This window comes from Amphiura filiformis, chromosome 7, assembly GCF_039555335.1.
Source record: "Amphiura filiformis chromosome 7, Afil_fr2py, whole genome shotgun sequence".
In the NCBI taxonomy this organism is placed as follows: Eukaryota; Metazoa; Echinodermata; class Ophiuroidea; order Amphilepidida; family Amphiuridae; genus Amphiura; species Amphiura filiformis.
This window is the reverse complement of record NC_092634.1, coordinates 61742234-61757440: the sequence shown is the minus strand read 5'-3', so window position 1 is coordinate 61757440 and position 15207 is coordinate 61742234. Positions and strand designations below refer to the sequence as shown.

Sequence of the window (15207 nt, the reverse complement as noted above, 5' to 3'; positions counted from 1 at the left end):
TTAATGTAATGTTTTTCTTTGTCCCCCCCCCCAAACAACAAAAAAAAAAAGTCCAGGCACGCCACTAGAAAAGAACTGCACACTACTTCAATTGGGCTTTCATATACAGGGTGTCCCATGAATAAAATTGAACGTAAATCGATAAATAGACATCAGAATCAGAATTTTGTTGTGCATCACATACGAAAATTTTATTTGATTCGGTTGACTGGTTCCGAAGAAATGAACAATTGCATAATGCGTGCATCAATGCAGTTCATTCCAAGTTTGATCAACAGGCGCTTTTTTCATACTCGCTCACCGCTTCCTAAAGTTTGTGCATCTCATTAAATTTGGTCCACATTATGCATTAAAATCCGACGGTGTTATGTCATTCATGCTTTCACTAAAGATGAATAACGGTTTGTCCGAGAAAACTTTGATTTCTGCAATTGGAAGCTCTCCAACTTATTCTTTAGGTTGTGCAAAATAATATACTTTACAAAGAACATTTGAGCCAAGAATGACAATGATGAAGTGCTTACAGGTTTACCTGTGATTGTTGATACCACGCAACATTAATGTTGTTAAGTTTTAAAAGATTTAAACTTAGCATTACAATTTCTTGGAAATATTCCGAAAACATTAATGTGTGTGAGAAAGTTTTAAGCCAGCTGCAATTCTTTGTGTAGTAATTCTTTATGCAACATTTATATCAACATTTACGAAAAAAGATATTTACAAATACCGAGCATCTTCCTACATACAAGCCTTCATTTTCAATATCATGCAGGTTTTCAAATTTAAATTAAATGTTTTGCAAGAAACAGGTTGTTTAAAAAGAACGAAAAGGATTTCATAGAACAAAATATGAAGCACATTGACAGTTTAACCACTAGTGCATATTGTGTTGAATGGGCTTTCTTTCAAACTTGGAATGAAGTGAATTGACAAATGCGTTATGTAATCGCTCATTTCTTCGCGATCAGACAACCGATTCCAGTAAAATTAGCGTATAAGATGCAGGATAAGATGGGCTACTCGCTGGTGTTTAGATGTTTGGATTTTGATGTCTATTTCCAAATTCATTTGCCCGGTAATTTTTTCTGGGACACCCTGTATATTGAACATATCATTTTACACAATAATAGTGTAACACACAAAAAAAGTGTAAAAACATTTCATAAAATGCCTTCATTTGGCGCACATCTTGTAAACTTTTCTAACGAAATGGGGGAGACACATCCCCAGCTTCGCGCAAGCGCGACGACAGGCCTCCTTCGCGGTCATATTTAACAAAATAATGTCCCCCCCATGATCAACTTTGGATTGGGATTGACGCCCTTGCCATTGGACATAAATGATACATAAATTTCGCCATGCCTCAAATAATATTTTCTATTTATAGTTAATATCGCTTTTTTTAATTTTTAAAACATCGATTATTTGGGTTAGTTTTAACCTGGAATAATAGCCACACGAGTTGTTGACCATTAATAAATAATGTGATCAATAGACTCAATTTAATGGTAACAGTATAATTGTTTGGTAAGACAATGCAATCAATAAATTTGCCTTGCAATTACTATTATAGTTTATAATTTTTTAATGTGTCGCCACAACGTTATTATAAATATGTTTTGGTAAAACGTTCCAATCAATCAGCTAGTCTTGCAAATATTATTGTAGTTTATGATTCTTTAATGTATTGCCGCAGTTATATGATATATTCAGCAACCGATAAGTCAATATAATGCTGTGTTCATAACATGCGCGTCAACTTTGTTCAATCAACTTCATGTTCAAAGTCATGTTAGCTCAACTTAAACTGGTCAGAATGAATGTGTATTTACAACTTCAACACGTATTGTTTGTTACTATTCTTTTCTGCTCTTCTCATTTCTGTCAAGGTAAGCTAAGCTAAATGCCATTACATCCGAGTTTTGAACTCACAATTTAGAACATGTCTGAAATTCCCGCCCGCAAAGTTGGCGGATCTGGAATTTGGGACTTGTATGTTTTTACACTTCTTGCATACACGTCATAAAGGTGCATTTATGACCAACGGAATCATTTGAGTTATGTAGTATACTTTTCACACCATTCCGTTTGCACATTTGGGACATTATTCCGCACCCCATGCTCCGGGCCTGATTGTAGATAAACTTTCTAGCATTTCATCTCAAAATAAGGTCTGCCGACATGTGTTAAGCTTTGTCGAAACGGATCATAAATAATGATCTTTTTTAATACAGGTGTGCCGACACCATGTAATGATTATTATGCCGGCGCATGTTATAAAGCCGTAGCGACAACGGTTACTTGGGAAACAGCCCGACAAAAATGTATAGACGACTGGAATGGACAACTATTCGTACCAACTCATCCCGAGGAACAGGACCATGCGTATGGTATACTTCTTAGGGATATTCCAAGGTAAATGCGGCTAGAAAATATAGTTTTGTAACATGTCCTAAATTTTTAGCTAATTTAGGTGTTTGGAAATATTCGCACTTTTGTGTTTTAGGAAGGATAATGTAAACGACAGATAGATATATAACACCAAAAAATATGAAGAAATTATTTCCAAACCACCATTATGCTTCTCCTCTTCAAGAACGTTGGTTAACAATAAGCACACTATTGTCTCATTTTGTAAACAAAAGCACACACAATATTGTTACCTTGTGTTCGCTTTATAATCGTTCACCCAACTGAAACTATAATACCAGCTCATTGCTCATTGCACAGGTAAAACAGAAACATGTGTCGTGTAGATTTAACCAGAGAAGATCTGATTTAATTAGTTGAGCTGTTTTCAATGAGTGTTATCTTGGTTTGATAACTTTTAATGGGGTTTAAGTCCTGCAAAGGTCGTGGTGAATTCTACTGTAGACATGACTGCATCATGTTTGACCTCGCAATAAAACCTCATTTAAACCCAGTCAGTGTTGCCGAAGTCTTATAAGCAGTGAAAGCACAAAGTCGTGGCGAATCAACAATCGACGCCAAATGTCCTCGGGTTTAAAATAGAGTTACGTTTAGCAAACGGAAGAACAGTGATAATTATCTTATACCTATTGATGAATATCGCTCCATCAACTCGTAAAGGAGACATACTGTCAGACCATATCCAACGGGATCTAAAGTTAAATAGTCATATATTTTGATGAAGCTGTTGTAAACGATCTTATGTTATAAACACTGAACTAACCTAATTTGGCGCCTCGTAGTGTTTAGTTTAGTTTAGTTTTTATTTAGCCTTGCAACATATACAAAAGACAGAGAACCAAATAGAACAAAGTTATGATTAAGGAAATACAAAGTATCAAATAATTAAACCAAACCATCAAATGTCATCCCAGATGGCACACACGCCACAACATCAAAAGTTGCAAGGCAAGGGTAGCCCACAAAAGCCCGGCTTATGCATGTTTATTTCCAATGGGGTCTGTGATGTGATCATTTATTAAACTTTCTAACAAAATTTTATAATATTGTCCAATTCTAAAGCTGGACAATACCAACAGCTACCACACTAATATATACATATATTTTGAGCTATTTTAACACAGTATTTCTCTCCTTTTTATCAACTTATTCATCTCAACTTATTCATATTCATTTTTTCTGCTTTTTGTGGTAATTTCTATTCTGTTAAATTAAGTGTATATTTGTGTTCAAATTGAGGGCGCTATTTACATATATTTTAAATTCAATTTAATAAAATAATACAAGTTATTCCTTACATATCATGATAAAAAGTTGTTTGAAAATTTCATTGATATTTGTAACTCTTTTGCTAGTGTTTGAATGCCACTATACCAATGTTTATATCTTGTAAAGATGAAAACACAATTTAAGATAAATAGCACCATCAGTGTTCACTTTTTCTTTAAAATTACGTAGTTTTACATGCCATCAAATAACTGTGGTCCAAAAACAAAAGATGACTGTGGACGTGGAGGGAAATACACTGTGGAGCAAGGAAAGTGGTTATTTGCATAGTAAATACACTATTAAATCACGGCAAGATGTAAATAGGGTGATGATGTCACGGCTCATTAGAGTTTGTCACTCGGTCTATTGCAACTTGTCGTAATGAAACCCCGGGAATGAAACCCTTACCAGTTACACTTCTTTTCAAACTGTTCCCAATTACTTTGAAATAATAACAGAATGCATTATTATCTTTTTCTTATATCACCTGTATTATATAATTATTGAAGACCGAATTAAAAAGACTAGTTTGCGTCTGACGTCAGGGCAAAGGCGCGACGTGATTGGTTGCTGTCTTGCGCAGTACAGCATTTTTGGTCTGGTTGACAGGACGTCATACGCAAACTAGTCTTTTTAATTCGGTCTTCAATTATAGCGGTAATACATGGATTGGGCTTACACGGGCATCGAATACATATGACGTATTAACAGTTGAAGGCAAGATCCAGACATTCCTCAGTTGGAATACAAATGAACCCAATGGATATCCCTCAGCAATGTGTATGGAAATCATTCGATCAAATGGAAAGTTGAATGACCACGGTTGTACTGTACAGCGGAATTACTTGTGCAAGTATTACCCCAGTAAAGGTTGGTATAAACCAATGTACGTATTGTGATCCAATGGGAGTTAATCAGATTTATGGAAATGTAAATTGAGGTAATTTAGTATGCAAAATTAATATTGAACATTACATTTCATGAGTACACAAATACGATATTTACTTCGCACTGTAGAGTCGTGCGGAAGATTCTTTTCATGCTCATTCAACTGTATAGAAACGGCCTTGATGCACGTGAAATAGGGAAATAACAAAAATATAGCTCCGAAATCTCTGTGTAGAAGCTACGAAATCATAAACTGTCTCATTTGCATGAGGAACAACGTTAGTAAGAGCCAACGCCCTTAATATCAATTTAGTTGAGAGCGGAATCCTCATGATGTTTCTGAGTAGAAACAATGGTAAGAATATTTTCGTGAGATGAGATGGACTGTTTCATTTATTAGGAACCGTTCATATTTCACCGAGCTATTCTTTCCATTGAACGAATAAAAATATTCAATATTAATTTGCTTTATAACTCATATAAATTCCTTTTTTAGAACAATGTCTTGATGTCATGCCAGGTAGTGGGAAGTGCTATATTGCTCAAAATGAGTGGGCAACATGGGATGAGGGTCGTCAAGATTGTGCAGATAGATACGGGGGAGATCTAGCCTACATAGGGAATGCGGCTACGCAAAACCATGTGAATGCAATCGTAAGCCGTGATTTATCAGCAATATCGTAAGTGTTATTCATATTTACCTTTTCCGACGCATAAGCAGTGGCTTACGTAGCCAGGACTTTTTGCTAGGGGTACATAAGCCAAAGGGATAAAGCAACTTGCAAGGGAGAAATTTGGACATATAATTTTACATATCAGTATGTATTTAACATCACCTTTATTGGATTTGTTTTGAGAACCTTTAAACTATAAACATTAATATTATATAATAATTATTCGTTGAGTAGTTAGGCAAATAATTTTGAATAAAATATTATATTATCTCCATATGGCTTTAAATGCTGCCTAATCTATTCAATGTAATATTTTATCCAAGTTCATATTCGGCTAAAAATAACACGTGGATAGGGATGTACATACCTTCAAACTCAAACGTGCTACTTAAGGCTGGGGGCACTGTCACAGGCACCTATACCAATTGGGAAATTGGTTCGCCTAGTGGAACCGCAGCCGGACAATACTGTATTCAAGGGCAGATAAGCGGCAATGGTTTATGGAATGACAGTGACTGCACATATATATTTCCCTTTGTATGTGAATACATTCCCGGTAAGGTTCAAACGTCGACAGTGTTTGTTTAACATCCCTATTATTTCACTTGGTAACCTCATAAACCTAACCCTACCTCTTGCCTTAAAGGAAATCTCCGGTAATCACAACATAATACGTTAGAAAAATAATTATCAAGCACGAATCGCATGGTTTTATTTAAAACAAACTCATATTGACCATAAAAAATAATAAAAAAACAGTCGGGCCTCAACACGATATCATAATTCCCGCGCCGAAATTGTCGAGTGCAATGACGTCATGGTTTTGTGTGCTCAATTGTTGTTGTTAACCTTCACTGTATTACTGTGACGTCATGTTCAATTGCGGCGCCGGGAAATCTTGAATATCGCGTCTTGAGGGACGGTTGTATAAATTCGTTGTTATGGTCGATATGAATTTGTTTTAAATAAAACCACGTGATTCGTGCTTGATAATTTATTTTCTATTATAAGGCATGATGTTGTGATTGCCGGAGACATCCTTTAATTCTACCAGAAGAGTAGCCAGCCTTTTAGTGTGTGGGGAGACATATTTTCGTCCCTATCTGTCGATTTAGCTTGTCCCATTGTAGTAAGATGGGCAAAGCCAAAATTTTGTCCCCATTGGTTTTCCCATTTTCAGTCATTTTAATGACTTTTTACTCCTTGCGTCCCCATTTTATCCCTCAAATTTTCCATTTTCAGTCTTTTTAATGACACTTTACTCCTTGTTGTCTCCATTTTATCCCTCAAAGTTTCCTGTGGGCAATTTACACCCCCACTCCCCTGGCTTCCCCAGTGATTCTAACCATAACCCTAAACCATAGTTACCATACTGCCATAACATAACCCTAATGACAGGTCCTTGTTGGCTTATGTCTGTGTTTAGATATAGCACACTATTGCGGCGTTTTGTTTCCTTAAAGCTTGTCAGTTTTTGTCATATATCTGTTATCTTTTCTTTTAGACGTCGACGACTGTTTAGAAGGAACTCATACTTGCGATCAGAATTGCCAGAATGAACCCGGAATAGGAGCTTTCTCTTGCTCATGTAATGACGGTTATCAACTGAGTATGGATGGTCATCAATGTCTAGGTATTTTGATTGTCAAATCAAATTTGAGTAGTTTCAACTCAGAGATTATTCAGACATAGAAAACTTGAACTTTGTTACGAACGCTTTTTTATTTATTTTATTTTTTTGCACTTAACAATTAAGAGAATAAGGAGTGATATTGTCATTCCTTAAGGTGAGTGGGATGGAAGGAGCATTATTTATCCCAGATTTACCTATAAATGCACTAAAAATATTGATTCTAATTCAATTCTTTCCTTACTATAGCCTAACTTTTTACAAGTTTCTCACCAATTTTTGTAGAGATTGTATACCATGGATGTTTTGAAGATGGAAACGATCGCGCACTACCTATTGGAGTGTCAACGTCTGACACTATGACAAGAGAAACGTGTATAGAATATTGCCAGCAAAACCAGGCCGGTAAGGATTTGCTTAAACATTATTTTGAACCCATCTTTACGTCAGTCAGTTTTGTCGGGAATTTACGGCTTATTCGCCGTGTGCGGTCACATATACTAAACAGAAATTTCCTGATCATGGTGGATCAATTCATTCCACAAACTACTTAAGGGATTAGCAAGTCGAGATCAGCGTAATCATATTACCTCCATGTAACATCGTTACCAGGATCAGCTATCCGAGTTTACCGAGACAACCGTGAACGGTTGTTTCAAGCTGGTTCAATTTTACGAAAATAGGAATTGATACCGCGGTGGCGCGATCTCGTACCGACACAGTCACTCTAGAGTTGACTCTAGCGCCTTAGTGCCGATTGAGCCATTAACTTGACTTGGTTTAACCGTACACACTCTGGCCTTCCTGGATCTATACAACCGTAATTCGCCTCTATCCTGTGATTATAATATTAATGCTACCCTTTTTACTAGTTTCCAAATTAACGTTAACCAAGAGCTACCAAGTTAAAAAATGATATTTTATTAACTATAATTGAAGACAGAGATAAAAAAAAAAGACTAGTTAGTGTCTGACGTCACTGTCAATCAAATTCCCTACGATTCTCGACAGGTTTATAACGCGTAAAAGTAAGGTCAGTTTATCTGGTGCCGATTGGAGAAAAGGAATAGCAGAAATGGCGAAAAATTACGTACATTTACAAGGCAAAAAGCAACTTTTCTAGGCATTGTTGACAGTTTGAGATGGTTTGTATGTTTGAAGGTGCAAAATTAACAATAAGGCGCCCGGTTTTACTGCCGCGTTCAGCAACTCATTATCATCACGACACTTGTAAACAAACGTGACCATGCTCGAGTTTGATTGACAGATGACGTCAGACGCAAACTAGTCTTTTTATCACTGTCTTCCATTATAGTAATAGCTTGCCAAGACCGTCTCGGGGTAGAAGATGGCCGGATAAGTGACGCCCAAATCACAGCTTCCACAGAATTTACTGACTCTGTATACCACGGGGCTAACAATGCTCGTCTAAATCACGTTGCGCAGCCAAGTATTAGTACTGGAGCATGGAGTGTCCAGACCAATGACGGCAACCAATGGATCCAGACAGCTTTTGGCCACCCAACACGGGTTACTGGCGTGTTGATTCAAGGAAGACAGGATGGGGGACAGTGGGTGACCAAATTCAAAGTTAAATACAGTCATAACGGTGACGATTGGACAGATGTTCAGCAAATAAATGGAGAAATGGTAAGGTTTTTATCTTCATTGTTCAACATGGATAACTATATACTTTGGGGAGTCTCGAAAAAAGGGACGCCGAAAACGGGGACCCCTTAAAATCACCCCATAACTTACCGACAAATTTCCAGGGGTCCCCGTTTTTCAACTTTGCTCCTCGTTTTCCAGATTGACCAAGTGTAATCTGGAAAGCGTGCACCCTAAAAACGGGGACCCCTAAAAACTCGTTTGTAGCATTATGAAGAGATTTTTCTAGTAAGAAAACGAAAAAAGCCAACAATGTTAATGTTTTTCTAACACCAACCAATTCGTGATAATTAAAAGAACAAATTTTCACGTATTCGATTTTCTATCACAAATGATTGGAAAAACACAAGAAGAAAATAAAAGGACAACAGTGTTGTTTTTTGTTTGTTTTCTAACACAATTTTAAAAAACAATTGGGCGATCAAATACAAGGACCACCGTACAAGTTCAATGCAGACAGAAAATACGATCGTATGTTTCTAAAATAACATACAAAACTATAAAAGATTGTATAAACGGTATTTTTGTCCTTTGAAAATCAATCCCTATCACAGATATTTGATGGAAACACCGACCGAACTACGGTTGTTACCAATCTTTTCCTTGTACCAGTTATAGCGTCTTTTATCCGAATAATCCCCACTGAATGGAACGGTCACATCAGCATGCGGTTTGAACTTCTTGGTTGTGAAGGTAAATGTTCTGAGCGCCACACACCGACATCGCCTGGCTAATAATTACGTGGTACAGCAGAGATACTAAAATAAATACCCGGGATCGATACACGTGAATGTGCTATGCACGATGTTGATATTGAGACGAAAATCTTTGGATACCGGGGGAGAAAATGATGAATACCTCTTGTAAATTATTTCGTATAAAGAAGCCAGATGTGGTTCCTTGCACTTGAATATACATGTTGAACAGATATGATAGTCGTTAGCTAGTGTCTTGAGGAAGAAGCTTGCGTATTGAACTCTATTAAAAAAAAAGCAGTGACCTATGGCGTACCATGCTAACTCACACCATAGATTTTTGATCATATATGCTCACACACAGCGAGGTCAGTAGCCTTAGTCAGATGTCCTTCGGCCCATTATGCGTCTCAAAACTATTAAACAGGTCGGAACAAAATGACCATGCGTGGCGGTGGATTCAACCTACCATGGCGATTTCTGCCATGAAGATATCGGGGCGATGACACTGTGCGCTAGCGCAAAGTTAATTTCTTGGATCACGATGTCCGAATATAGAGAGGTAGCGCGAGCAGAGGGCCAGACGCGTACGTGTGAATCGCCCGGGGGCACTCGAATATGAAAGTGACGTACCTGTGCCCACCAGCGTACGAAACTAGGGGTATATCAGTGTAGAAATTTTCAGAAAAGAGGAGGTCATTCGGTGTTGGCAATGTCAAAAATGGGATGATTTTGTATGGGAGCGCCCAAAATTAAACAATCATTAACAATCAAAAATAGCATTTTACCCAATTTTACAGTACAAAATAGGCAAAAACCCAAAAGCGCGCCGAAATTCATTCCAATTTTGAGGATTAATTATTAAAAAAAGGAGGTCATTCAGTGTAGGCTATTGAAAAAACGGGGACATTGGGTGTAGAATTTGCCAAAAATAACAGGGTCATTTCATGGGCACATGACGTATGTCAATATATGGGAGTCCCCCCCCCCGGTGCCTCGACATACCTTGGTTCTAGTTGAAATACATACACCTCTATGGAAGACATGACCTTAATCTTCCACACACAGTTGTTGTAGATTTCAAATGGAGTCGCTCATTTATAATTAAAGACAGAGATAAAAAGAATTTATCGCGTCGAATTTAAGTGTCGTGATGATGATGACTTGCTGAACGCGGCGGTATAACCGGGCCATTATTGTTAATTTTGCACCTTCAAACATGCAAACCATCTCAAAAGTTAGGTCTCGATAGTAGGAAACTTTCTTTGGTGAATGCACCATGTCAACAATGCCCAGATAAGCTGCTTTTTGCCTTGTAAAAGTACGTATTTTTCGCCATTTGCTGCTATTCCTTTTCTCCGATCAGCACCACATAGATCGGTCTTACGCGCTATTAACCTGTGTAAACCAATCAAAGATCGTAATTGACAGTGACATCAGACGCGATAAATTCTTTTTAGCTCTGTCTTTAATTATAGGTATCCCCGTTTCAAACTCATACTCTCTGTGTGGATTTCATAATTATGGTGTGTTTGTGAATTCAACTGGAAAATTTCAATGGGCAGTGCGAGAGTTACCATCTCTGCTTTTCTGTCCATCATGTCAATTTCACAAACATTCACAACTAAACAACTAAATGACTCTTCCTTTATTTACACCAATTTGAACTTGGCTTATTACATTGATGCGTCTAATGCACTGCCCTATTCGAGGCTCGTGCATTATTTTGTACCAATTGCACAATTGCACTCCCAACAAGTGAAAAGCGTATATTAACATATAATTCATGAGAAGGTTAATTACAAATAAGATACTGAACTCTAGCAGTTCTTTCTTTTCTTTTCTGACACATTCTGAAAGTGTTTCTATTTTCTTAATTGTCTTATAGTAGGTAACCCTTCTTCTCCTTATTTCTTGGTTCAAGTTCAAGTAATACCACTGCTTTACTAATGATGAACAATGTACCACAAACTTTCGATGTATATTAGCCAGCTTTACTATAACATAACAATGTGCATATTCCATTTCTTATATAAATAATGCTACAGATTATAAGTGCTCTGCAGGATGGGAGGAGTCAAACAACTATTGCTATTTTGTTTCCAGTGACAGTAAAACTTATGCCGACGCCAAAGCCTACTGCAACGATAGATCATCTCATCTCACCAGTTTCCACACTCAAGACGAAATTGATTTCATCGCTCGTAAGTTTGTTCTCTTGAATCCTGATACTCCAGCAGAGGCTGTCCTTCGTGAATGGTCCATTGTTTCCCCATTCACAAAGGACATTGAGACATACTGCCTTTAACAGGTGCGTGTGAAACAAAGAACATCAACGCAGTAGCCAGGACGTCTTGAAACTACCAACTTGCAGGTCACAAACATTGGGCTACTCCATTAAATAAAAACACACTTCCCCTGTTCAAGATTTCGATAAATTCTTCCAATTTGGAAGAAAAGGTTACAGTAAATTGTATTGATTTGAATTCAGCGCGAAGATAATGGCGGGTATTACATGGCACAGTGCTTGGGTAATAACATTTGATCGCTGTTAACTTTAAAATTCGGTTATTTTCCCGGGTTATTTTTCAACACAAATGCTACTGTGTTACTAATATTAAACGATATTGCACGAATATGTATCAACATGCTCGTATATAAATCATGTGAGTGGACACTACGAATGAGCCGTAAACTCGGCAACTTGCATTCTGATTTACAGTGTAAAATGTACGTGAAGGTCGTATTCATAGGTGTCTCAATAAGGTGCGACAAGTATCTTATCAAATGTTTAAACCAATCAATAATCCTATTGCTGAAGAAGAGATAATAAGCTTCTACCTATTTCTCTACAATAGTTCTTGTCTTTGTTTGCTTTGGCTAAATCCTGTTCAATGGTGGATAACAAAGCATTGTATGTATAACCAACAATTACCAATGAGAGGACATTCCTGAACCTCATTGACTTGGGGATGATTTGAAATGACCGCCAATTATGACTGTTTGATATTTATTACCAGAAATGTGGAAAAAGAGACACATGTAGAACCGAAAAAAAGCTACAATTTTGTTGAAGGAACAGAGTTCAACAAACCATAACTCCGCTTCTGGATATTGTTTGAAGTCAAATGATATACCGTTTTAAAGCTTATGATATATTTTTTCTAAACACGAAATAAAACAAAATTGACCGGGGTCGACTTTACGGCTGATTCGTGGTGTCCAGTCACATATTTTGTTCTATGTTGAATTATTGTGAATACGATTAATATTGTTAAAGCTACAGGCGTATTTATAGCGGTTGACTTACTTTTTATGAAGTCTTTGCATTTTAAAGTAGGAAATAATATTACGCATCGTCAACCAGAACAAACAAATGCAAATGTAATTGACGACCAATTAAATGATACGAGAGGAAACTGAATACATAGAACAAGAGAATATTCAGTTTTCTCTTATATGTGACCATACAGCACGAATGAGCCGTAAATGTCCTCAATTGTATTCTGAGTTACAGTGTAAAATGGGCATGAAGGTCGTATTCATAGGTACCTCAATTGGGTGCTACGTGTACCTCATTTAATGAGATACACGTAGCACCAAATTGAAATACCTATGAATATGACCTTCATGCCCATTTTACACTGTAACTCAGAATACAATTGAGGACATTTACTCATTCGTGCTGTACGGTCACATATCATTAAATAATTGATCACCAACGCGTTTGCTTGTTCTGGTTCACGATGCATAAATATATTGTAATTCCTACTTTAAAAACATCAAGCTACTATAACCTTTAAAAATAATGGAACATGACACGTAAAGAATATGTCGTCTGCATGAAGTACACTGATGTTATTTTGTTTTTTGGTTGTTGTTTTTTTGGTAGAAAAAACATTGGATGTAGGAACAAATTTGTGGATAGGATTAGATGACCTTGACGTGGAAGGGAGCCACAAATGGGTGGATGGAACAACGGTATATTTTAAAACCAGTTTTAATATCATCATCGTCGTTATCATGATCATCATTGTCATCATCATCATCATCATCATCATCATCATCGTCATCATCATCATCGTCGTCGTCGTTGTCATCATCGCAGTCGTCGTCGTCGCCATCATCATCATAATATTGTCAGATTTCTTTCTTCCCTTAGCCAATGCGCAGCATTGTCCACGTTATTCCTGTAGACAGTACTAGGGTCTATTTATTACAGGATTCTTACTCTTCTTCTAGCAATCATCCGAAGGTCATTATGACCCAAAACATGATTTTCGCTTCAAAATACCTCTATAACATTTTGCATATAATTTTGTTCAGTTTATTGACGTACCATGGGCTGCGGGTAATCCTGATACTGGAAATCTAGAGGATTGTGTTACGATGTTAACAAGCGGATATGTTAATGATTATTCGTGTGGTAGTCAGTGGAGATTCATATGCAAGATGCCAAAAGGTTGGAACAATATTGATGTATTGCAATGTGTAGTTTTAGAAAGACTGTATAAACTCCTCAAAAAAAGTTTGGAAACTTTCAAAAACGCCTGTTTATCAGAAATTTTTGAAATCTATCACCATATTGATTCATATCAGTGGAACCATTGTTATTTTCTGTCAACAATGACACCTCATTTGTGACGATAACTTATTCCACGGCTGAGTAGCTTTCTGTGTCTGTGAAAGACAGAGAGGTCTCAAAGAAAATGCGCTAAACTGACCATTATCTGCGCTAATCTTATTGCTCCATCTATTGACTACATTATTTGTTAATTTAGGTTTAGTATTTTTGAGACAATGCTTTTCTTTTAAGTGTTTTACTTTTTGTGCGCAGTATATATGGATCCATAACCAAACTGAAAAAAAAGGCAGCTAGGGTCGTTCTGATTATAGGAGTTGGTGTGCCATTAAAAATTATCGTTTACTGATCTCGTTCAATTCACAGAGAATCATCGTTATATTGGCTGCTACATTGATACAGCAGACCGCGCCTTTCCAACCGAATTAGCACAAACAAACCCAAAACTGACGCTGTCTAATTGCTTCAGTCATTGTCGTTCCAACGGTAAACGCTACGCGGCAGTTCAATCCGGAAATTACTGCACGTGTGGGGACGATGGTGTTCAGTATGATGTATATGGGACGGCTGCATCAAATGCAGAATGTAGCGTCCCATGTATCGGTAATTCCTTACAGACATGTGGAGGTACATGGCGAAATGCAGTATATGATTTATGGGGTAGGTTTTTGGTGGATGTGGGAGAGAGTGTACGGATAGTGGTGTGAATGTGGGGGTTGTGTGAGTGAGAATAAGGTATTTCATTTAAAGAGTATCTTACAGCTATGGTCGAATTTACTACAGGGCGAGACGAGCTCGTGTCGAGGGCCCAAAAGTAATCCAGAGGTGCCCAAAAGTTAATGAAAACTTAAGGGATCTAAAATGAGCGTTTATTGCGTTTCGACAGTATTTTTTGTGGAACATGAGAGCACCTCAGACCTATCGAATTGCATTCTGAATACGAAGCATGTCTTTCTGATATCAAATAATTTTCATTTTTGAAAATCACAATATAATACAAATTTTTGACAAATTATAAAAAATTGATATTTTTCAAATTTTTGATATATAACAGTCCTCGAAGTAAATTACATAAATCTAATGACATATTCTTAAAGTGTATGTAGCAGGGAGGAAAAGCCGACGGTCATTTGAAAATTTTGACATTTCATATTGAAGATATGGATTTTTTCCCAAAAAGACCTAATTTTTTTTTGGTGTTTTGGGAAAAAAAATCCATATCTTCAATACGAAAGGTCAAAATTTTCAATTGATCGTCGGCTTTTCATCCCACCTACATACACTTTAAGTATAAATCATCAGATTTATAAAGTTTACTTCAAGTACTGTTAAATATCAAAAATATAAATTTTAATGATTTGCCATAAAATG

General features: G+C 36.9%; 1 protein-coding gene and 1 long non-coding RNA gene across 2 annotated transcripts; both read left to right on the top strand.

Moving 5' to 3' along the window:
- The first annotated feature begins 1816 nt into the window (after positions 1-1816).
- LOC140156513 (uncharacterized) lies at positions 1817-11562 on the top strand. Its single transcript, XM_072179456.1, has 10 exons — positions 1817-1889; positions 2235-2415; positions 4355-4569; positions 5084-5267; positions 5585-5817; positions 6766-6894; positions 7177-7296; positions 8207-8541; positions 9114-9252; positions 11303-11562. Exons 1-10 carry the CDS (start codon positions 1817-1819, stop codon positions 11560-11562), a joined length of 1869 nt encoding a protein of 622 aa, XP_072035557.1.
- A 1584-nt stretch (positions 11563-13146) lies between these two features.
- Positions 13147-14490, top strand: LOC140156418 (uncharacterized). Its single transcript, XR_011859557.1, has 3 exons — positions 13147-13235; positions 13581-13716; positions 14203-14490. It is a non-coding gene; the product is annotated as an uncharacterized lncRNA (long non-coding RNA).
- The last annotated feature ends 717 nt before the right edge of the window (positions 14491-15207 follow it).

Excerpts from the sequence above, each read along its gene's own strand:
- LOC140156513 (XM_072179456.1), top strand. The coding sequence starts at position 1,817 with ATGAATGTGTATTTACAACTTCAACACGTATTGTTTGTTACTATTCTT. Across the intron at positions 4,570-5,083 it reads CAAGTATTACCCCAGTAAAG|AACAATGTCTTGATGTCATG; the intron begins GTTGGTATAAAC and ends TTCCTTTTTTAG. Across the intron at positions 5,268-5,584 it reads CGTGATTTATCAGCAATATC|TTCATATTCGGCTAAAAATA; the intron begins GTAAGTGTTATT and ends ATTTTATCCAAG.